The sequence below is a fragment of the Phodopus roborovskii genome, unplaced genomic scaffold (assembly GCF_943737965.1).
Source record: "Phodopus roborovskii unplaced genomic scaffold, PHOROB, whole genome shotgun sequence".
NCBI lineage: Eukaryota > Metazoa > Chordata > Mammalia > Rodentia > Cricetidae > Phodopus > Phodopus roborovskii.
In genome coordinates this window covers 44,304,913-44,328,003 of record NW_026126418.1, presented here as the reverse complement: position 1 = coordinate 44,328,003, position 23,091 = coordinate 44,304,913, and the positions used below count along the sequence as shown (strand labels likewise).

The window sequence follows — 23,091 nt, the reverse complement described above, 5'->3', positions numbered from 1 at the left end:
GAGATTCAAGAAGTAGCTGCTGACTTGAGTAATCTGGTGACTGTATCCATGCTGGGAGTGAGTGAGGCCATGGCCTCATTCGTGTGCATGGGGTGGGCACTGCCTTTGCACTCAGGAGCTCTGCTGGGCCTTCACTCTTCTCTTCTCCCTTCCTCTCCTCTCTCTGCCCTCTACCTGCTGTCTTTCCTCCCAGCCCTTTTGGCTCTTTCTTTTGTCCTTACAAACTTGAGAAAAGAATCACATGGAATCCTGGCTTGCAATCATTCTTGAGTGTGTGAGGGTTTTTAGAAATGGAGCTTGGGAGCATTGAGCCTCTGAGAAGACCCATTATTCGAATTTCCTACACCAAAGGGGAGATTCAACACAGCGTTGTTTTTCTGTCTTTTGTTTGTTTGTTTTTGTTTTTTCTGGTAGATATCACTATCACTAGGTTTAGGTCTGAAATTTAACTGTCATATGTCTCTGCTTTGGCTGTGAATATAATAGCATTTGCCCCCACTTTGCTGCGTGTTTCTCGATCTGTGTTATCCTTAAGCCACTGGAGGTGCCAGTAGTTAGTAATATTCTCTCCCCCAAATGACTGGAAATTGAATGCCAAGCTGGCTGCCTGCTATTTGGCACTCACACATAATGGCAGATATATGTATAAGCATGCATTGTTGGCCAGCTGATATTCGGCATGCATAAATTACAGTGTTAAATACACATATCTGGAAATGTGGCTATTTTCCTATTTTATTTGCTTTTTTTTTAAGCAAGACCTCACATAGCTAGGTCTCTGTAACTCTCCATCTTCCTGCCTCTCCCTCCCAAGTGCTGGAATCACAGGCTTGGGGCCCCAGCATGTCATCACTGGGAGGTCTGTGAGCACATGCACACCCATGCGTGATACATGCCGCATGTTTGCAATCGATCCCTTTCTTAACTCATGTCCACTACTTAGGAGCTGGCCTGGAGAACCCTGAACAGAAACTGCTTCAGCATAACCAATAACCATTTTAAGCAGAAAAGCAAGATGTTGTAGTCCAAAGTCCTAAAAAGGATATTAATTTCCTAATGTCATCACAACAAATGGCCACACTCTGAGGGCCTAAAACACAGCACATGCATAATCTTCACACTCTGGGGGGTCAGAAATCTAAGATGGGAAGAAGCCAGGCTTCTTCTCCCTGAGGGCTGCAGGAGAGAGTCTTTCCTGGCTTTTCTAGCTCCTAGATGCCACCACTTCCTTAGCTCAGATCTGCCTCCTTCATCTTCAGAGTACACAGCCTCACTTGCTGTCCTGTTTCTTCCTCATCTGGCCCACATTCCTCCTGTCCAATCCTTCTGAGTGTTGTAGTTGTACCAGGTTTGTGACAGACTGTATACCCAGACAGTTCCACACAATCACTCCATTGCCAGGTCTGTGATTTCCTCCTGCCATTCAAGGAGCACCACAGCTTCTGGGGAGTAGGAGGAGACCCAGTCAGCAGACCGCAAACAGTACAGACTGGGAGCCTGGAAAATGGCTTTCTCGTATTATCCTGTCATTCAGGATGATGCTGGCTCTGGTCCAGGGCACAGATACTGCATCTCCTCCCATGAGCAAGCTTTCCTGACTCCAACTTGTGACCTGCTCTGCTCTTTGACAGGAAGATGCCCAGAAGGGAGAGGGCCAATAATGTCAGCAGAAAAATCATTCGGATAATGCTAAAAGGAATTTTTTACTATAACAAGTATATATCACCTTGTTTTCTTTCCATGGAAAGAATGCACTAATGGTGATTTATGCCGCAGCTGCACTTTCTGTGATCTGCCGGGCCCCTTGTTGATTACGTTGGCATATTTGGGTCACGTCGGAATTCATTAGAATTCTGAGTACCTGGTAACCCTGGGATTGTCTTATTTATTTTTTTCCTAATTCTCCAAGTGAAAGTGTGAATAGCATACGAATTATGCTCGAAGATGGTTTTCCTTCTATTTTCTCTACTTGTGCAGCACACGATAATAATGGTTAAAAAAAAACAAAACACTCTCCCCTTTGATATATGGGCTATAATAAGTGCCTGTTGCTCTGAGAGCTCATTAAATCACCTTGCCACGTCTGACAGGTAGTCCAGTGCTTGCTGGGAATGGCAGAGGAACATGAAATCGAAGTCAATGGCACCGACACATTGTGGGGAGAAACAGGTAATTATGCTTCTACTGTTGGTAGTCAGGGGCAACTGATGATGTCTCAGCCCCGCTGTGGCCTGCTTGTCTTAAGAGTGACTGGTGATGCATGTAGTGCTGTTTTTATTTTGTCATGAGCCATTTGGAGCTTAAACGTGCCGTTTAAAATTGCCAAACGTGTAGTAAAACTTCCCTGCAAGCAATAAAAGGGACTCACTTTGAGTTAGAGCAGCAATAACCATGCAGTTGAGAAACATCCGATAGAAATGCCTTAGTGGGGCATTGGGTTTGCACATGTCCCGCCCTACCTGATCCTCCTCTGTTCCCTACCAAGGGAATCAAATGTGTCTGGGTAGGGAAGTAGGACTTGCTCTGCCTTGTGGAATGAGGGTAGGACTCGGGTCTCATAGTCCCATCTAAAATGCTGAATGCAAAGTCTCTTTCCATGGTTGGGTGAGGAGGGCTTCGGGACCTAGTGGGGAGAAAGGGTAATGTTCAGGTTAATGAAGATACTGCTGCTTTGAAAATTTCCACTCGACGGTTGTAACCACGGTGCTTAATAATAAGTTCTCCAGCTCTGTCCATGGTGTATATGATTGCCATTTCTCTTGTACAGACCTATTTCTAATGCTTCTTAGTTCTTTCCTCACAAAGCAGATGGTGGTGTGGAGAGTTTATTAGCTATCTCACACTTGGGAGAAGCCTCAGAGATTTTCCTGGTGGGGGTGCAAGCCTGCCCTTCAGAGCCACATGGCTCGCTCTGGGAAGCCACCATCAGCTGACTCCATAGCTCTTGCTGTGGGCTGAAGGGGGAGTGAGGCATGGCATGAGTTTGCAGAGAAAGTTTGGACTCCAGATGGTGTGGGTCAGTCCTGAATATCTGTCCCTTCCCCATTGAGATTCTGCCAGTTGGTTGAGACACTTGAGAAATTAAAGACTTCTCACTAAAAAAAAAAAAAAAAAAAAAAAAAAGTACACATTTATTATCTCACAGTTTATGAAAGTCAGAAGTCTAGGCTCAGCAGGGCTGGATTCTCTGTTTCAGGCTCTTGCCCATATATAGTGCCAATAATCTAGGTATTGGCTTGAGCCGTGCTCCCATCAGGGACCCACCAACTTCCAGTTGGTTGTTGACAGGATTTATCTCCTTGCAGCTGTGCATGAGTCTGGTGAAAAGCCACAGAATTATCCCGCCCTTCTTTTGCACACTCCCCAAATTTTGTGTCCTAGAAAGCAATTCTTATAGTCACTAGTAAGATTTGGGTGAATTTAATCAGCCAGGAGGTTTTTAAATTTGGGCATTTTCTTTTATTTTTTTACAATTTCCTGAAATATCTTGATCATATCCTCCTTCCTCATCCTTTTCCAGAACCCTCCCTCACCCAACTTCATGCTTTCTTTCTCTCAAAAGACAAAGCAACCACTCGCGCATGCGCGTGCGCGCGCGCGCACACGCGCACACACACACACACACACACACACACACACACACACACACACACACAGTCCCTTTCACATTTCTCAGCTGCTCCTGAGCATGAGCTCGGCCCTGGAATGTAGGTTGGTATACCCAGTGTTGCTCCACTGAAGACGCTGATTTTCCCTCTTCTAGCAGCTATCAGTTGCAAATAGCTTCTTGGCCAGGGGTGAGAATTTGTGCCCATCACACTGACTCTTGAGTGGGGGGGGGTCTCTTGAGTGGGGTTTGGGGGTCAGGTTCAGTATGGTTCTTGTCTCAGGACCCAGTTGATGGGTTAGTTGAAGTTCTTGTTGGAAAGCTGAGTGGTAGGCAAGAAGTTAGGGGGCGACTGACCTGTTCTTGTTGGAAATAAGCTTGGCTGGCCTAGAATTCACTATGGAGACCAAATCATTCTCTAGCTTGCCGAAATCTTACTGCCTCACCCTTACAAGGGTTAGGATTATATGTGTGTATCACCGTGCCCAAGAGCCATGAGTTTTATGGAGATAATTTTAAATTTTAACATTCAGAGTAAGAAAAGGCAAGGTCAGATGTCTGTCAGGTTGAGGGAGCCACTGCAGCTCTCTAGGAATTGTCTGTTAATAAAACCATGGCGGCTCTGTTGTGGACATTTCCTTCACTCCTGATAGCCACCGTCTGCTCCACACACACCTTCCAACCTTCCACAGCTGTGCTTGTCAAGGGGAGCTGCCTGAAACCTTGTAAGGCATGATTTAGATGAGAGTATCAGCAGACACTGTACTGTCTGGAAGCTTCGGCCATTGGATTTATTACCTCACTTCACATGTGGGGATAAGAGACTCAGTGCCTTCTGTAATGACAGCGATTAAAAGAGCTAACAAGTCATAGTCTTCATCACCAAGCTTCCTCTGTAAACAGTTGAGCCTGACTGTTCCTCAGTGTGTGTGTGTGTGGGGGCATACTTGAGTCTGGCTGCTCCTCAGTGTGTGTGGGGTGCACTCCACGTGTCGTTTGGCCCTCCTCATGGTAGGGGTTCTCGGCAGTGAAAGTGGTTGCTTTGGTCGGTGGTTTGTTTGGTTCTCATTCCTGCGTGTTCTCAATAGTGTTTTGTGTCTAGAACATTCCAGAGTGTTGGCCACAGCATAGGCCAAGAGTCCGAGAGTGAGTCCTGTGTAGGGTGTGGGAAGGCAGAGGAACAACTGGGTGCTTTGTATGGGGAATACACTCGTTATTTCTCCTGGAACCCTTGTATCTATTGACGAGTCTGCTCAGTGTAGATTTAGTTACAAAGATGTTGGCGGGCTTATAAAGGTGGTTTCCATGTCTGCTTCGGGCTCACCTGCCTGTCTTTGAAGGGTGTACTGTTTTCTATGCACTGTCTGCTCTCACAGTAGTTAGAGCTCAGGTGGGCACCAACTCCTGTACAAAGTACTTCCCACTGTCTTGTCAGGACAGATTCCTGTGTACCTTCACAGTGTCCAAGTGTAGGCATCATGGTGGTGTGAAGTGATGACTGCTCTCAGCCGGAGAAGGACTTCATGGGCTGGGGTAGTCAGGAGGAGGCATGGTCCTGTGCCCTTCATGTTGAAAAATTGCATCTCACTGCTGAAGGTCCACACGTGTCATCATGAAGGAGCTGGTTTGGAGCAGACATTCCTCTACAGTGGTATGTAGTCTGGGCTCCGCAGTAAACCCATAGGTTTTAGGAAACTCCTAAGAGTCTGCTGATCTCAGGAGCAGAGCAGAGATCTTTACTTAGAACAACCTTCTTTTTCATGAGGATATGCTCTTTGTCTGGCCAATGTTTATAGACAAGCCCTTCAAAGTGAGTTCCGTGGTTGAAATATCTCTGAGCTGCTACCTCCCCCCTTCCCTCTATCCTCTCCTTTCCCCTCCTTCTCCTTGTCCCTCTCCTCCTCTTCAGTGGAGAGTAAGGAGTGTGACCTGTTAGCAGAAACTGCACCTCCCTTGAGGCTGTAACTCTGTGACACCCACAGGCTGTCAGGCAGTGATGGTCCCACAGTTTATGGGCAGCCAGAGACATGGCATGAGCCCATCAGCTGCCTGGGTTATCTGTCTCAGCATGCCACAGCCATGACGAGTCAGTCTTGGCTCCCACAAAGTCACGCCTGAAATAGTTACTGTTTTTCCATGGCACTGTTTAATGTGAATCAGCCCAAGCCGAAATAACCAGGGACACTTAACTGGTGACCTAATGCTGTGCTGTGGGGATTGACACGCCATGTTTCCAAACTCCAGGCTTTTGTCCAGCGCCAGTGCACTCTGCCTCTAGCGGTTTAGCCCTCCTTTTGGAATAGATGGAAACAGGGCCCTCATTTTCCAGCCTGTTCCCTGAAGGCAGGCTTCTGCCACACAGATATCATGTGCAGCTCCCTCCCCAGGACTGTTGAGCTATTCTTTGAGGATATGTCATGGCCCACACACTGAGCTTCCCAAGGGCTGGAATTTCTGTTTCTTGCTCCCTGGCATAGTGCTTGGTATCCCGGGGAGTTTCTGCAGGGGAAGATAGGATGTCAGCTGCCTCTGAGGGCTGTCCTTGCTTAATTTTGAAAAGGGGTGTCCCAGCATGTCCCATCAGAGTTAGTTAGGACCGACTGAGATACTGTGTGTTAAGTGCCAAGTCTTTTGTTTTGAGTCTGTGCTATTTTCATTGGTGAACTCTTGCAAAGGAGTTTGGTCATTGTAAATAATTGGCTCCCACTGCCAAAGCTGTTAAAAGCTTTGCTGTTGTTCCTAAGGTGAGCCAAGTTCTCTCCTCTGTAAGTGAAGTGGGATATTTGGGCTATGGAGTGCACACACACGCATGCACACCACACTTCCTAGTGGGTTGAAGCACACAGACTAACCCCACTGAACTGTTGGCTATTTCTGGGCAGAACCTGGCCACTTCTGTTCCCAAATGCTGTGTCAGATGGACTACCGTGTCTACAGGCCTTCCCAGTTGTAGGGCAGGATGTAACCATGTACCTGTCTCCATACTAGATCACAGAGCTGGGAAAGAGTATTCCATCCTTTGTGATAGAGTGCCCCTCTTGTCTGTGTGAACCACTTTTCTTTCCATCCTGTGGCTGTTGAACATTTATCTTAGGTGTATCAGGCCATGGGAACCTGCGTTTCTCCATGGCTGCCTCAGAACACAAAGAACCGAGTACCTTATTCTCTTACTTTAAAAATGAGTACTTGTTCATTTGAATTTTAGCTTTGGTTTTTGGTGGGGTGGGGGTGTTTTAGTAAGAATTTATATTTTAAGCTTGCTGGTTTCAGTTTGGTCCACACACGTTATATATTTTTGTACATTCTCTCTCTGTCTCTCTCTCTCTCTCTCTCTCTCTCTCTGTCTCTGTCTCTGTCTCTCTCTCACACACACATTTAAAATGCTTGGGGCCAGACATATTTCGGAATGTGGGTTTTCCAGAGTGTGGGATATTTTCATAGTGGGTGATGTTCAAAGCTCTAAAACTTGGAGCATTATGCCGATGTTTTGCAAAGTTTCCTGTTTTAGATTTGAGGATTTTGGGACACTTACCTTTTTCCATTCTCATTAGAGCACAAGGCCAGATGGGAGACTTTCCCAGTACTTTCTGGGTCTATGGAGCGTGTGTGTTTGAAACTGACCAAGACATATGACACACCCTCCCTTCCTTTCACTGATGCCTGGTTGGGTGTCCCCCACATCTCTGTCCAGCTCAGCTTGTGCTCCACTGTGAGGGAGAGAAGGCCAGACGATGAGAAATGTCTTCACGCCTCTAGTGAAACACACCCTCAGTGTCTTAGCAGGTAGCTGGGTCTGTCTGGTGTGAACACCCTCAGCTTGGGGAGTGACAGCTGTTCGAAGCTATGTTCTTCATACAGATTTTTAGTGGAGCAAAGTGCATATGACATAGGATTAATGTCATCTATACTTAGGAAATTGTGTTTTGGCTGAATTTTTGTTTCGTATAGCACACATTGTTCCCAAGGCTTATTTGAAATAATATCAGAAGAGGACCCAGAGGGAGGCAAGTGACAGCTCAGATGTGTGTAGGTGCTACACAGTGATACTGGTGTGCCCTAAGATGTCCTGTTCTGGCCTCAGGAGCCCCATGGCCACGGTGAGAAGGGAACATAGCCATTGCACACGGTTCTTGTTGTCCATGGGAGAAAGCAGGGCAGTTCTTAGGGAGCTCAGAATTGTTGTTCTGATCTTTTCCTTCTAAGGGTACCTACACGCCATTGTTTGGGGAGTTCAGTGTCTTTTGAGTTGACTTCCTAGAGGCAACAGGGAAGGAGTCAAGAACTCAGATGGCAGCCAGGCTCCCACTTCTGCATGGCCTTAGGCCAGCTGATAAACTTTTCTGGACTTCTCTTTCTTCATTTGCAACAGATAGGAAAAGCACTTGCCTCCCAGGAGTTGCTTGTGTATTAAATGGATTCATGGGTATGCAAAGTCCATTGCATAGAAAGCCCTTCTTCACACATGGCATAGTGTGTGGCCAAAGTGGTTAGTGGAGCTGGAGGGATGAAATTTGGTATACTACTCTATATCTTAGTAATGGTAACTAATCATAACTCTAGCTGCATATAATAGCTCTCATATGTCTGTGAGCTGCTGAGTCCAGCAAAACACCATGGCTAGGTTCTGTTTAATCTTGATAAGCACACTTTGCGATCACCGTTAAGTGCACTTTTATGAGGCTAAAGGAGCTGAGCTACAGAAAGAGGTTATCTCTTACCCCGAGTCACAAAATGAATCCATGTGGAAGCCAAGAATTTAACCTGGCCAATAGATTAATCTTGATCCCTGCTCTCAAACAAGACAGAAAGCCCTTGGCTTGGGAGGTGGTTCAGTGAGGAAAATACTTGCTGTTTAAGCACAGGACCTAAGTTTGGAACCTCAGGACTGTTGTACAAGCCGGGCACATGCACCTATAACCCCACCCAGTGCTTGCAGATGGGGGAGCGGTGTTCTGGAGGCTTACTTTACTGAGGCCCTGTCTCCAACAATGAGAATGGTAGGGGTGAATATATTTGATGTTGACCTCTGACCTCCATGTGCATACACAAAGGCAAGCACGCCCAGACATACACACGTGTACACACACGTACACAGGGTGAGGTGGCTAATAAAGACTAAAATTTCCATCTATTGAGCAATTGTTCTTGAGGCACAGCCTTAACCAATACACAGTCTCATTTCCCTTAACCCAGCAAACGAGTCTCCCTCACTGTAATTATTGTCCCTACAAATTCTGTGGATTATGGGAGATTTGAAAAATAAAAACACAAAACAGACACTAACCTCTTTTCTTAAGAATGTGTCCACGTACTTGTATGTATGTATGTATACTGTGAACAGTATGAGTCTAGTTTCATTTTACCTTTTAGGTTGGTCATTCTCAACCTATAGGTTGAGACCCTTGTTGTCAAGGGGACTTTTCACGGGGTCTCCTAAGGACACCAGAAAACACAGATATTTACAATACAGTTCAGAACCGTAGCACAATTACAGTTATAAAGTAGCAACAGAATGATTTTATGGTTGGGGTCGCCATAGCGTGAGGAACTGTATTAAAGGGCTTAGGAATGGTGAGACCCGATACCACTGCTGAAATAACAGAGAGATCACCAACACTTCCTTGCAGTTTTTGCTTTGCTTCTGTCCTTGACTGTGCTTGGTGTGTGTCCACTGTGTCCTGGTGAAGGGCCAGGCGTCAACACCTTGTCAGTCACATCTACTGGTTTCTACCTCAGCCACAGTGAGGTGACCTTTCTGAGGACCCTGCTGCTTACTTTTAACGCTGGCACTTCCATTTTATTAAAAAGCTGTTACAAAAACGGGAAAGGCCAGTATAATATAGAAATAAATTGCGCAAACGGACACACACACACACACACACGTAAACAAAACTGAGCTGTCGATCACATATAGAAGATGCAGCCTCCTGCATAAGCTTTAGAGCTTATGGCTGGCCAGGAAGCTCAGTTTGGATTTTCTGTACATGAAAGATGGCTGTCTGGTATGGAGGCGTGGTCTCTGTCACCTCCTCTCCCAGTCTTCAGGTCAGGTCTAAGAAGCCAAGGAGGGGAAAAGAGCATCTCTGGTTTGATCCTCAAGCTGAGCCACCCTGGACCAGTGCAGTGACACACCCTTGTGCGTTTGAGTGACAGATCTGTTATAACATTTTGTAAACAGCCCTGTTGATGAAGTGACTGTGTTCCCAGCAAGTTGACAGACAGTCAAGGGTTGGTACTTTTTTTTTCTTTTTTTTAAAATCAAATCTTTGCCTGGAGAACTTCAATATGTAAAAGATTCTGCCAAATGATCCATTTCATGGTGCAAAGAAGTGTTTTTCAGTTCTGATGCTTTCAGTGAGCTCACATGATTGAGTGTCAGTCAGGTTTTTCTTCAAATGAACATCTGCCGTGATGGGTCTACTCATGCTCAGAAGACAGCGCTGCTGAGGTTAAGTAATTCAGGATTGTCAGGAAGAGGGTATGTGCTTTTTTCTTTTTTCATAATTTAATCACACAGATGATAATATCTTGTTAAGGGTTTGCCAAATAAAAGCACTCTCTGTGCTAGCTTTGGTGATGCATGCTCACATGGAAGGCGGGGGTGGGGGGTGGGGCTTCCCTTTCATATGTCTTTGTATCTTGTTGGGCCAAGACAGAGCATCAATCCCTCCTCCCCACCCTGGCCCTGAGTCTTTCATGCCCTGGCCTCCACTCTTTTTTGTCTTGTCAAGCCAAGTTCACTGGCCCTCATTAGAGCTGCTGAGGCTGAGGTTAGCTTTCTCAGCAGGATGGTTGGAATTCCTGAGCATAGCTTGTTTTGAGTTTGTTTGCTGTAGCCCTCCATGCTTCCGAATATGGGAATATGGTACCCTGAAGTCCTTGTGGCTGGTGAAACTTGAGATGCATCCTCGCCTGGGGAGTTTGTGTGATGAGGCTAAAAATACTCTGGGTAGAAGAGGAAGGAAAGCCATGTCCTGTTGTCTGTCATCAGCAGTGTCTCCTTAGACTTCCGATGTCAACCCTGAGCTGGTTTGAGCCTGAGCAAAGCGGACCTGTGCTGACAGGTTCTTAATCCCCGACAGAAGAACTGAAGTGAAAGCACACAGCAGATCCGGCTGTGGGGAAAGAAGGTGGAGTCCTACCCTGTCGCCAGGCCGGGGAGGGCACACTTGTCAGCCTGTCAGCTGCTCCGACTTCCGGCTTCTCTGACAGCTGGCGAAACACAGATCCTATTTTTAGCTCAGGGCTGTCTGATGTGTTACTGTTGAAAGACATCAGTAGCAGCTGCAACAGAAATCTTGATTTAAAGGTCCCATTCCTCACAGGGATGAAGCTTCTTTACAAAATGAAGGACGGCAGTGTTTAGTCGATGGATCACTCAGGTCTCATCCAACGCAAGGCTTGCTTCTTTCCATGTAGTCCTGTGTCTCTGTGTGCCTTTTTGATCCCTTTCTTCTTGTTGGGTACGGCCAGGGAAGGAGGAGGGTCCCTGAGAGAGGGAAAATTCCAGAGCAGCAGCTGGCACTGGGATGTTCCGTGGCCCACTTGCAGAGACACGGCTCAGATCAGTTCAGATAATGTATATTTTAGGAGAAGAAAACAACACAATTTTATACTTTCATAACAACCTAGGGCAGGGACAGACCCCAATAACAAAAGATGTGGTAATAGGAGTAGAGCACAACAGTGTCATTCCCTGTAAAGCCAGCTGTACATGAAAGAGGAGGGCTCACGGCTGTCGGGGTGGTTTAGACGCGGCATCTGACTCAGCCTTCCTGCGTAGGCTACGAGACACACAGGCAATGGGGGCAAGGCCAGCAAGTATGAGGTTTGCATGGCTGCTTCTCTGGATATTCTGTCCATCTTTCCCTGGATAGAAGTGACACCTGTCAAGGGATAATTCCCACAGAGATGTCAGTTGCCCACAGGAAAGGGGACAGCTCACTTGTACTTCTTCAGTATCCAAGTTTCTCAAAATAATAAGTATAGCCTTTCTGCCAGAGGCATATTCTGGTCTTCTACAGTGCAAAATACCACAAGTCCCAACTCTCAGCCATCATGAGCAGCACCGCCCCCATCATTGTGGCAGGGACAGACTATATTGGGCTTCCCTGCAGCAAGGATGGGGACTGGCTTAGAATCTTGTCTTCTGGTTTGGACTACCTTAGCCACTCCTTTTGTGCATCAGTGCATAAAGCTGACTTGGGTGCTTATCTTTTGGTCCGTGTTTGTGTATAAGTTTGAATATCTTCTCCTTAGGGGCAGGGGCCTGTCTGTATCGCCTGCATGCACTTTCGAGAGCATGCATACACATGTATGTATGCGCACAGCCACAGAAGAAAGAACTTCTTTGATAAACTAAAGAAACGTTCTGTAGATTCCTTTTGGCCCTGTCTTAGCCAGCGTTCTATTGCCGTGAAAAGGCACCAGGACCACAGCAACTCTTGTAAAGGAAAGCATTTAATGTGGGTTGGCTTACAGTTTCAGAGGTTAGTCCATTGCCATCATGGTGGGAAGCATGGCTGCGCGTGTGCAGACATGGTGCTGGAGAAGGAGCCTGGAGTCTTACCTTCAGATGCACAGGCAGCAGGAAGAGAAGAGAGCCACCGGGCCTGACTCCAGCGAGGCCACACTCAGTCCTTTCAAATCCTGCGATGAAGCATTCACACCCTTGCGTCTGTTGGGCCCATCAAACAACCACAGGCATATCACTTGTCACCCACCAGTGTGCTTCGATGGCCTCGGGGTTAAAAATCTAGCAATAACAGCTGTGGTTGAGGGCATTGTGCTTGTTACTCAGTTTCTCGATAGTTCAGATATAGTTAAATAATGAATTAAATGTATGACGAACTAGGACTCATCCCATAAGTCTGGTCAGGTTCGACTACCTACCTCCACACATGAGGAAACATAGGTCAAACACAGAAAATATACTAGAACAGCATTTTCCATCTCTTCCTGAAACCCCTGCGTTCTGGAGTGCCTCTGCTCCATTCCGAACCACTTGGGCCTCTGAGTCTTAGGAGGCTCGTGTGCTGGGTCTTCTGCTAGAGCCTGTAATTCCTGCATCGGTGTCAGCTCTTGACTTTTCACAGGGACTGAGGCTAACTAGACCATGCCTTGGAGAGCGGAAAGGGGTCAGTCCTACTTCCTGGAGCAGCAGTCCCCCACAGAGGCCAAGGCAGGCTGTTAGGATGTGCTGTGCTTTGTAGGAAAGCACAGTTGCTTCAGATGTTAGAACATCTTGACAGCCAGCAGATGCTAGCCCGTGAGTGCTCATCGTCAGGCCTGAAAAGGCTGGTGTCAGCTGCTAATCTGCTACCCACTCTGGTCCCCTGACTCACTCCTTCTGTGCCGTCTGCTGCAAAAACAACCCAGAGACTTGAGGTCGGTCAAAACGGCACCTCGGAACACATTTTGCTGGAGAAATGTGCTGACCCACTCCCTGTGTAGGGAGCAGGTGTGTGTCACTGAGTGAGGAGGAACTCAGGAATGAGCAAGAATGGCCTGATGTGGCCAGGCCTGCAGTGTGCCCTGACTGAGTCCACACTTATGCCTCAGGAGCTCAGGACCAGAAGCATAGAGACAACTCGCTTGCCTTTCTGAAAGGATAGGGAACTGCGTGTTCCTGGTGCTTCAGATGCTAGGTCCCCCAAGTTCTCCCTGGTAATGTGCTCCCTCCCATGGCTCCTGCCTTACTCCTTACTTTCTGAATAAGGCTAGGAGTGGAACTCAGGTGATATCAACAGGTCAAGCCCAGCTCTCTGGTCTGCAGAGTGAGTGTGTGTGTGTGTGTGTGTGTGTGTGTGTGTGTGTGTGTATCTTTGTGTGTATCTTTGTGTGTCTTTCTTGTGGTTAACCTCGGTTACCAGAGCCATGCTTAGTGGAAGCTGGGATAGTTGTGAGCAGAGGGTAGAGGTTTAGGAGCCAACTCTGAAGGCATAGTATTTATAGAGGGACCCAGGAAGGCCAAGTGTCAGCTAGCCATGTGGGAGGGGCCTGGAGTGATAGGTGCAGGCAGACACGTGTCTATGGAAAGCAGCCTTCCTGAGAACAGGCTTCCGAGGTTCTCCAGGCAGCACATAGCGCTTACCCTTCTCTAAAGGAGGGTCGGAGGACCACTCTCCAAGATGGCTCTTGCAGTATGGGTTTTTACTGTGTGTTCTTTGCTATTTATTCACTGAGTTCCGTGGTGTGTAAGACTGGCCTGCTGAGTTGTGTTTAGGTGTGGGGCATGCATTTTCATAGATGTTTAAAGTTCCCGCTGTGTGACAGTGTTATTCACTGGTGTCTCCCACTGTTGATGGCAATGTGGGTGGTACCTGGCTTGAGGCCATATGAAGAATGCTGTCGTACAAGTTGTACATTCACCTGGCCTGTTTGCCAGCCGCTGTCTCCTGCCATCATCCCTGCCAGTGAAGAGCTGGTGTCCCCTCATTCCACATCCATGGCTGAGGAGGAGGGGCACTTTCCATGTGTTCACTGGTGTCGACTTGCTCTTTTGTGAAGGTTTTCCCCTTCCGCCTGGTTCAAAGGAATACTGCTATCTTCTGGAAGCTGAGGCTATATTTAGAAAACCGAGTTTTCCAGGCAGGTGCAAGAATGGCACCACAGCCACGCTTAGGCTTCTCCTTCCTCCTGCCCGCAGGGCTGCTCCCTGAGGAGCATCTGTCCTGTGTGGCTCAGAACCATGCTGCCCTTTTGTTCCCCTGAAAAGCTGTTGTGTAGGCCTGAGTAGTCACCGATTCTTGGGCAAAGCGGAAGCCGGGCTGTAGGCTAGTGAGGGCATGGTCGGTCACAGCGCTCTTCCCCTGTGGTGTTGCATCCTGCTGCTGTGTAACACTAGTCTGTTGGTGATTAACTGACGTCCATCCCAGCACCTTCCTTTTTGTTTTATAACATTTCATCTGACTTGCAAAAGAGGTTTTTACATTCCAGCAAGGCAGCAATCAATGATAGGGTGGGCACTGTTGTTATCTAAGTCATTCTTTTTATTTTAAAAAGGTTTTAATTTTTACTTGTGTGGGGTGTGTGTGTGTGTGTGTGTGTGTGTGTGTGTGTGTGTGTGCGTGTGCGCGCGCGCATTTGCCACGGGAATGTGGGGGTGGGCCCATGGAGGCCAGGACAGGGCATTGGATCCTTTGGAGCTGGAGTTACAGGCATCTGTGAACAGCTTAATATAGGTGCAGGGAACTGAACCGGGGTCCCCGGAAGAGTAGGGAGTGCTCTTTGTCACTGAGCTATCTGTCCAGCCCCTCTGTAATTATGCTTCATTGAATGGACTCTGACTTAAGGCTAAGAGGCCAGATTTGAGTATAACGCTAGTCTGTGATCTACCATGTTCTGTCTCTTGTTGAAGAAAACAAACTCCATACTTAACAAATCTGGGATTTAAGCAAAGCCTGCTGGGGCCAGCTCAAGTGTCTTTGTCCTCATAGCTCTAGGAGTATAGTTTGACTTGAGCTGGAGACCTACATAAGATAGCTCACACATGGCTGGCCTCCCGCTGCTGGCTGCCCAGTGGGAGCTTACCTGAGACTGTCAAGTACATGCAGATGCAGCCTCAATTTTGTCCCTGTTGATCTCACCCCAGAGTCACTCAATCTCCCTCATAACTTGGCATAACTGGCTTCTAGGAACAAGCATTCAAAGGCAGCACAAGTAGCCCATTTCCAGAGGCCTAGGCCTAGCATAGGGCTACCATGCTCTGTTTATCACAGGTTGGGGGGGGTGGGGGTGCACACACAGGCAGTAGAAAGTCAAGGCCCTTGCCCTGTACCCTCTGACAGCTCTCTACCCTTCCCTTCCCCTAGCTCTGACTGCTGCTGCCGGGAGAGGAAAGCTGGAGGTCTGCGAGCTGTTGCTGGAGCGTGGAGCTGCTGTGTCTCGGGCCAACAGGAGAGGGGTCCCCCCTCTGTTTTGTGCAGCCCGCCAGGGCCATTGGCAGGTACCCGGGGGCCCCTAGACGCTTCAGGAACACTGTTGAGACCCCTTGTAGCTCTTGAAACTGTTTCCCATCCCTGGCTTCTCCCTCTGTCATCATGACTGCTTCACAGAGGCAAACATGACAGACAAGTACAATCAGCAAGGGGGACTGAATAGAAGGCTGGCAGGCTCGCCACGCGCCACACCACGCCATACCATACATACCACGCTACCACCACATAGAAGTTCCTTAACTCCAGGAGAATTGGATTACAGCAGCAGAAGATTCACCATGGCGTACCTGCTGCTGTCATGGTTTTGTAAACTGTCCATACAACATATTTGTGTATAGCTGCTTCTCGGAAGAACCAATGGTACACCATCTTTAATGCAAGGGAACAAGGCGTCTTCCTTTGTTTTGAAACAGTGACCACACCTCTCCCACACTCAGCGCCATATTACATTACACCTGCGTTGTGCCCACAAACAGCTTCAAGACCACTCATTATACAGCGTCTGTGACTAACCCTCTGCCTGTCTCAGTGTCTCCATAACTGACAAGGAAGGTGGAAGAGATTTGCTGGTGCATGAAATGAAAGCAGTAGGAATATGCCACCCTGGCACTCTGGCACTGTCACAGGTGATGTGCCCGGTGGACAACCCAGTGGACAAAGAGGCTTCCTCCAGCATAAGGACTCCTGCCTATGTTACTAGCATGCGTGGTGTAAAGCACGTTGCTGAGAATTCACATCGAGAAGCTTTGCTAAGAGTTGTCCTGAGAAGGACAGGCCACCGCCCAGTGCTACATCTGAGCAAAGCGTGCAACCCAGGATGCAGAGTTGCTCTCCTGCCTTAGCCCCCCTCTCAGTTTGTCTGCAGATGTCAAATCTGAGGAAGCTCACATTCCTTATAATGGCACAGTATTTGCATTCAGTCTGTACATTGAATGCCTTTGGTTGGGTAAACCTATCGCTGCAGAATCCCAGACACACAGGGCACTATGCCTCTCCTCAGGACCAGTTTGGCAACTGCTGACTCCTTCCGAAGCCAAGATAACCCTGCCTGCCCACAATGTGGCTGTCCTGTGACTGGCATGCCTCACTACTAATTCTACCTGGTATATGTGACTTTGTACATGTAATAACTGTGTACACTAAGAGAATACATAGAAGACTTTGTTGAAATGAATACAGTAGAAAGCTTGTTTGTCCCCATGCATCACATAACTGGTGGGAAGGATGGAGAAATTGGCTGGGTATGGAGGCCGTGGCCTTAAGTGCAGCAGGAACCTGATTCTCAGTGTGTCTTTCAGATTGTCAGATTGCTTTTGGATCATGGCTGTGATGTGAACCTGAGTGACAAGCAGGGTCGGACACCTCTCATGGTGGCTGCCTGTGAAGGACACCTGAGCACTGTGGAATTCCTCCTTTCAAAAGGTGTGGTGTATTGCAGTGTCCCAGCTGCTTTTGCAGGAAGGGCTTCGGCAGACTCGCTGGTACCTTTGGCTTCCCGATTATTTTCTTTGTTGTGTGGATTTTCAAAGCCATGATGCAGTCCGGGTGTTTGTCGTTCAGCTTCCGTGAGACCCCCCTGGCCATCAAACCTGCTGAGGATGTTCTACTCACAGGCAGGCATCCAGGTGGTGGGACCTTCAGCTTGTGTTACTGGACCTGGGATTACAGCCTGTAGCCCAAGTCAGATCCAGCAGCCCCTCTTCAATAAGCCAATTAAAAGCCAAAAGTAGACAAAGGAAATTTACTCAGTGTAGCCACATTGGGAGGAGGGACAAAGGTTCTGCAGCTTCCTCCAGTCAATCTTTAGGGTCCTGAAGTGAAATCCAAGTTTAACCTAAAGGCCAAAGACATGAACATCTATCTAATCAGTTCTGGTCAAGGTGTGGTCTCACATGCCATTGGCCCATCGTTGTCTGGCCTTGCATCTTGTCCCGTTAGCTGAGCTAACAAGTTGTTAAAATTGGGAAATCTCTCTTTGGGAGACTAGGTCTCTCTCTGGCTGGTGTGTTTTCCTTTTCTCAGCATGAGATCCTTGGGGCCCAGTTTTCAACAGCCTGATAGTGAGATTGGGAAACACAGTGTCTCTTTAGAACATCCTTCTTTTCTGCCAACCAGGTGCTGCTCTTTCTTCCCTGGACAAAGAGGGCCTGTCAGCATTGAGCTGGGCATGTCTCAAGGGTCACAGGGCCGTGGTCCAGTACCTGGTCGAAGAAGGAGCAGAGATAGATCAGACAGACAAAAATGGCCGCACTCCCTTGGACCTGGCTGCCTTCTATGGTGATGCTGAGACGGTGCGTACTAATCGACATTCACTGCTGGTGCGTGGGTCTTTTCCCGGGTGCAGGATGGGGTGGATGGAAAGAGGGGCCTGCTCTGATGCTCAGGTTCTGTGAAGCTGTTTGACTGTGGCCTCAGTGTGTGCTCACACATGCATGCATGGTGTATGCGATCTTTTCAATTGTCTGTAACTCTGTTTCGTGCAGTCCAATCGGAGACTGTTAGTCAAGGCTTTAATGCACTCTTCGAAGCCCAAAAGCCCTACCCTTAACAAGTACAAATACTACAGACATGGAGTTGACCATGTATGCACCATTGGTAGCTTTATTTTTATCATATGGTACATATAAATAAAATCCTTATACATGGGTCATTCAGAAACCACTTTCCCTTAAGAAAAATTAGCAATTAAGCAAAGAGTTAATTTAGAATACACTGTTTAAAATTGTTTTTAGTTACAATTTTCATTTATAAACTGAGAACTGGGGAGATGTCCTCCAGGGCAGATGCCATGCTCTGTCAGGGTGCACATTCCAAACCTCTGCAGGTACCAGAGTGTCATTGAGCTGCTTGGGGACTCTGCTTCGTAGTCCCGTCCATGTGTCTGATGAGAAGGGTGAGCCAGAGTGACCTATGTCACACTGTGGAAAGGAGTGACCTGCGACCGGGAGGGCGTTTGTCCATCAGTAGAAGTATCACTGGATAAATAGGTCTTAATAGGCCTCCACTCTCAATCTTATGGCTATATGCTCAGAAATGCAATTGCCAGGCCTCAGCGGGATCCCTGTTGTTGCCAGGGTTGGCTTGTACTCCTGATCTTCCTGCCTCCACCTGCTAAATAAACTGATGGCAGGTGTGTCCCACCATACTTGACAGTAATTCTGTTTTTAACTTTCTAGGGACATCCCACCACCACACAACACCTTTTCTGCTCTACCTTCCACAGCGGACGGGAGCTTGCATTTCCATCACAGGGGCTCTAATGTCTTCTTGTCATCATAAGCACCCCCCACTCTTAGAACATAGTTCAAATTCTATGGGTGAGGGTTGATATCCACCGTGGCTTTGACTTTCATTGCGCTAACAACTAATAAGTGTGTTTCATGTGCTTGCTGTGTCTCCTCTTTGGAGAAATATCTGTTTAAGTCCCTTACCCACTCGTTGGTTAGGTTTTATGATTGTTGTAGCTCTTTTTGTATTCTGGACAATAACCTCTAGTGTCATTTTGAATACCCAGTAGATTGGCAGGAAACATGTCCTGTTGCATTCACAAAGCCATCTAAGCTGAGCATAGTTTCTTTTCCAGTCAGTGGAAAATTTGGAGTGGCCAAAGTAGTTTTTTCTTAGCGTGTCGAGTACATGCAGCTATATACCGTGGCCTCGGGCACAGCATCTTCACAGTCCTAACCGCCTCATCTCTTCCTTAAACCCTGAAGTGAATGACGCTGGCCCATCTGGTTCCAGGCTGCTCATGTCTGGAGCATGCCCGAGCTCATTGCAGAAGCTTCCCTGCTAGTGGCAGGTGAAGAGGTCACCACGAGTCCTGTCTGTGGCCTTGGAAGTGGGGTCAGACACAGGTCACGTGTCTCCACTCACACCTCTCGTCTGTGCCTGTCGGCGTGCCCTCAACTCAGTCTCAACTCAGCGGAGAGTCTAGCCACGGGCTGTGACTCCTCCTCTCCTCTCCTTGGTGTCACATCAGTTTTCTTTCCATCTGGCCCCGCCCCGCCCCGCTCCAGCCAGCGACTTGATCCTCGGACTGGTTCTCTCCCTGCTGCTATAGGTGTTGTATCTGGTGGAGAAGGGAGCCGTGATCGAGCACGTGGACCACAGTGGGATGCGCCCCCTGGACAGAGCCATCGGTTGTCGGAACACTGCTGTGGTGGTTACACTGCTTAGGAAAGGAGCCAAGCTCGGTCAGTGAACCAACCCCACTGCCATTATCAGCAGGGCCAGAGGGTCGGCTTCAGAGCCTTCCCTGCAAGGACTAAAGCTTACCTGCCTGCTGGGTGGCTGGCAGCATGTGCTTGCTCTCCCTTTCTCCCTGCCTCTTGCTCTCCTCTGTCTCTTATGTCTCATTTAATCCCAGTCATCCAGAAAACCGAAGTCGCTTTTGATTTTCTTCCTTTAAAAAAAGATGACATTTTGTTTGTGTGTGCTAATACAAGCTACAGACAGAGGTCAGAGGGAGGGTGGCGGGAGTCAGTTCTTCCCTTCTACCACGTGGGTCCCAGCGATTAAACTCAGGTCTTTAACCACCGAGCCATCTTGCTGGCCTTTAGCTCATACCATTTCTCTCCAGGTTGGCAGAGAGCACAGGCTGAGGGAGAGGGACAGTTTGAAATCATGCATGTCCCAGACACTCACACCAGGAAGTGTTAGCAGTTTACCTTTTTATTACTGTGATGGTAGCATGGCCAAGGCAACCAACAGAAGAAAAGGTTGATTGAGGAATTAGAGTTCCAAGGGTGACTCCATGACCATCCGGATGGGGAGCATGGCGGCAGGCGGGCAGGCAGGCAGGCAGGCGGACACTAGAGCAGTAGCTGAGAGCTTACATCTGGTCCGCAAGCATGAGGCAGAGAGATAACTGGAAATGACATGGGCTTTGGAAGCCTCAAAGCTCACCCCATGACAGACATCCTCCCACAAGACCACACCTCCTAATCCTTCCCAAATGGTTCCACCAACTGGGGCCCCGCCATTCAAGAGGCCATTCTCACTCAAAAATTAAAAAATATCCCTACAGTTAGGCCCTGCTTTAATTGCTCACAAAGCCCAGGGTGGTTCTGTAGAACGGCTGCTGTCCTAGAGTTGTCAGTGACAGCTTGACAGAAAGTTAGGGCCCCGGTGCACGCAGTTTCTATGAAGGAGACATCGAGGAGGTCCTTGGAGCAGAGTGGGCATTAGTTAAGGGTTGTGTGGAGGCCCACATATGTGTCTTGTATTCACGTGTATTCAGCGTGAACACAGGGAAGAACTACAGCGCCCCTGTCTTGCTTTGCTGGGCAGGCTCTTTGACCATGAGCAGTTCTGGGTACAGGGGGCTGCATGGAAAATAGTTTTTCCCAGTAATAAGCAATTTCCCTTTTTTTTTTTTTTTTTTTTTAACTTGATCCTGTATGTATGTAGTGGTGATGCCATAGTTTTTACTTGAAAAACAAACAGAAAACACAGGGAGCTCGGTGGCCTCCCAGGAAGCATTGTTGTTTCAGAGCTGTGTGTGTGTGACCAGCATTGTTCCAAGGCCAGGTTAAGGGCTAGAAACAAGGCCATAGCCTGTCTAGACCAAAAGAAAAGCTGGACAGGGACAGGACAGGGGACCCAAGCTAGGACCTCAGAGTGGACTAAGGTCAGAGTTCAGGGGCCTTGGGGACAGCAGTAACCCACCCCTGCCATATTGGCTCCTCGGGAAAGGGAAGCACCTTAGTTTCCATTGCTAATAGAGCAATAGGGATAGCTTTTGTGGGCATTGATGACTCCTCATCAGGGGCTGCCTTGGCATAAAATAGTTGAGAAACTTAAACCAGCTAGCTAGAGTCCTGCTGCCTGGGGCCCCAAGACACAGCCCAGCACTGTACCTTGCCTTGAATTCCTGCAGATGTTACTGGCCGGTGTCAGGGCTGCAGCAGGGGATTGCTCCCTCTGGGCTGAGGTAGCACCCCCTGACAGCATGTTTATTTTGCAGGAAATGCCGCTTGGGCGATGGCCACATCCAAGCCTGATATTTTGATCATACTTTTACAGAAATTGATGGAGGAAGGAAATGTGATGTACAAGGTGAGTGGCTTTGTCTCTCTCTGTACTATTGTTGTTGACTTGGAGCCACCTCTTAGTTTGGTATTGGATGCTGCAGCCATGTCTCTGTGCAGAGAAGTAACTTAGTAAGAATGGAATTGCAAAACATTCCACCCTGACCTCTTGCCCAGGAGCCTGTTAATCTCCACACAGCAAAACATTAATGGCAAAGCACTTCTCCTTGTGTTTGAGAACAATTGTTGGTAATACTCCCAGCAGTGACTGTGACTTCCTGTCTGAAGCTCCTACACGATGGAGAGCCTCTGGTAGGTCAGCTGACATATCCCACAGGAAGCTCCCTCGGCTTCCCCACCTCTCAAAATGCCAAGTGTGGCACTGGATCTAGTCATGAGGGATGCAGAAAGGCACCAAGGAGCAATTACAGAAGAAAAGAACATTTAAGGGGACAGGAGGAGGACGGTGTAGTGGCTAAAGTTCTTGGCTGCCAACCTTGGCAGCCTGACTCTGAATCCTAGGCCCCACGGGTAGGAGAGAACCAAATACTACAAGTTATCCTCTGACTCCCACATGTGGTTTGTGGCATACATGTGCCTACACAATACAAACCTATGCCAAATAAAGAAATGCATTTGAAAAGAAAATTAAAAGAGCCGTCCTGTGCTCCTGCCCCTCCCCGCGGCCTTTCACTTTTCAGTTCTTAATTCTACAAATTTGGGGATTTTAAGTATTTTTAGTGATATTTTTATTGACTGTGCTCTCAGGTTCTCAAGAGATAGTTATTTCCCTCAGAAGTGGAATTAAGGTCTACAGATTCATAAAATTGACTTTAAATTTTCCCAAATGAGCTGCCAGTTAGATCCATGGTGGGTAGCCATAGTGACTCCTTGCGGCTTTGCGGTCTGTACAGATCAGCCAGCCCAGTGCTGGTACACAGGTAGGCATGGGTTTTACATGCACAGGCAAAGGAGCATGGCTGTGCCCCAGGAAAACTGTAAAAACATGCCTGTGGCCACCACCTGACTTAGGGAAGTGTGTAGGCCATTTGCATAGATTGCTACTCTTTCCAGACCTGTAATTAGGTAGGATTAAGATTATTGGGGGGCTTGTGAAGGGAACCCAAGATGCAACAACTTTAATCCTTTTCCCTGCTAGGCAGCTTTATCTGCTAGGTTGTTCATTTACTTCCTTTTGTTGTTTTTTTTCTTCATGGTAACAAATAACAAATATAGCATGACCCAGCAGGGTTCCCAGCCTGGAGTTGGTTGGAAATTGAGTTCAGGGTGTATATTGTTGTGGCTTTGAAGTGGTTTTAATATGGATTCTGCTAGGTAATTATGTCAGAAATACCAAGCCATTTCCAACAGGCTGCAGCTCCCGCTGAGCAGTGAGGCTGACTGAGCTGAGGCAAATGGATTTCTGTAGCCTTGAGAGGGATGTGCTGTGGCTCTGATTTCTGAAGCCAATTCTTCAGTGCCTCTAAAAGGAAAATTATTATTCTACAGCTGGCTG

At 47.8% G+C, this 23,091-nt stretch overlaps 1 protein-coding gene across 3 annotated transcripts in view; it reads left to right on the top strand.

Annotated features, from left to right (window-relative positions):
• The window catches only part of Tanc1 (tetratricopeptide repeat, ankyrin repeat and coiled-coil containing 1), a 181,822-nt gene that overhangs the window by 153,659 nt on the left and 5,072 nt on the right, over window positions 1–23,091 (top strand). For all 3 annotated transcript variants that reach the window (XM_051184637.1, XM_051184636.1, XM_051184635.1), the window contains 6 exons: window positions 2,091–2,169; window positions 15,421–15,554; window positions 16,845–16,968; window positions 17,662–17,837; window positions 19,607–19,739; window positions 21,512–21,603. In XM_051184637.1, coding sequence (XP_051040594.1) covers window positions 2,091–2,169; window positions 15,421–15,554; window positions 16,845–16,968; window positions 17,662–17,837; window positions 19,607–19,739; window positions 21,512–21,603 — 738 coding nt within the window. The remainder of the gene's footprint in view (window positions 1–2,090; window positions 2,170–15,420; window positions 15,555–16,844; window positions 16,969–17,661; window positions 17,838–19,606; window positions 19,740–21,511; window positions 21,604–23,091) is intronic.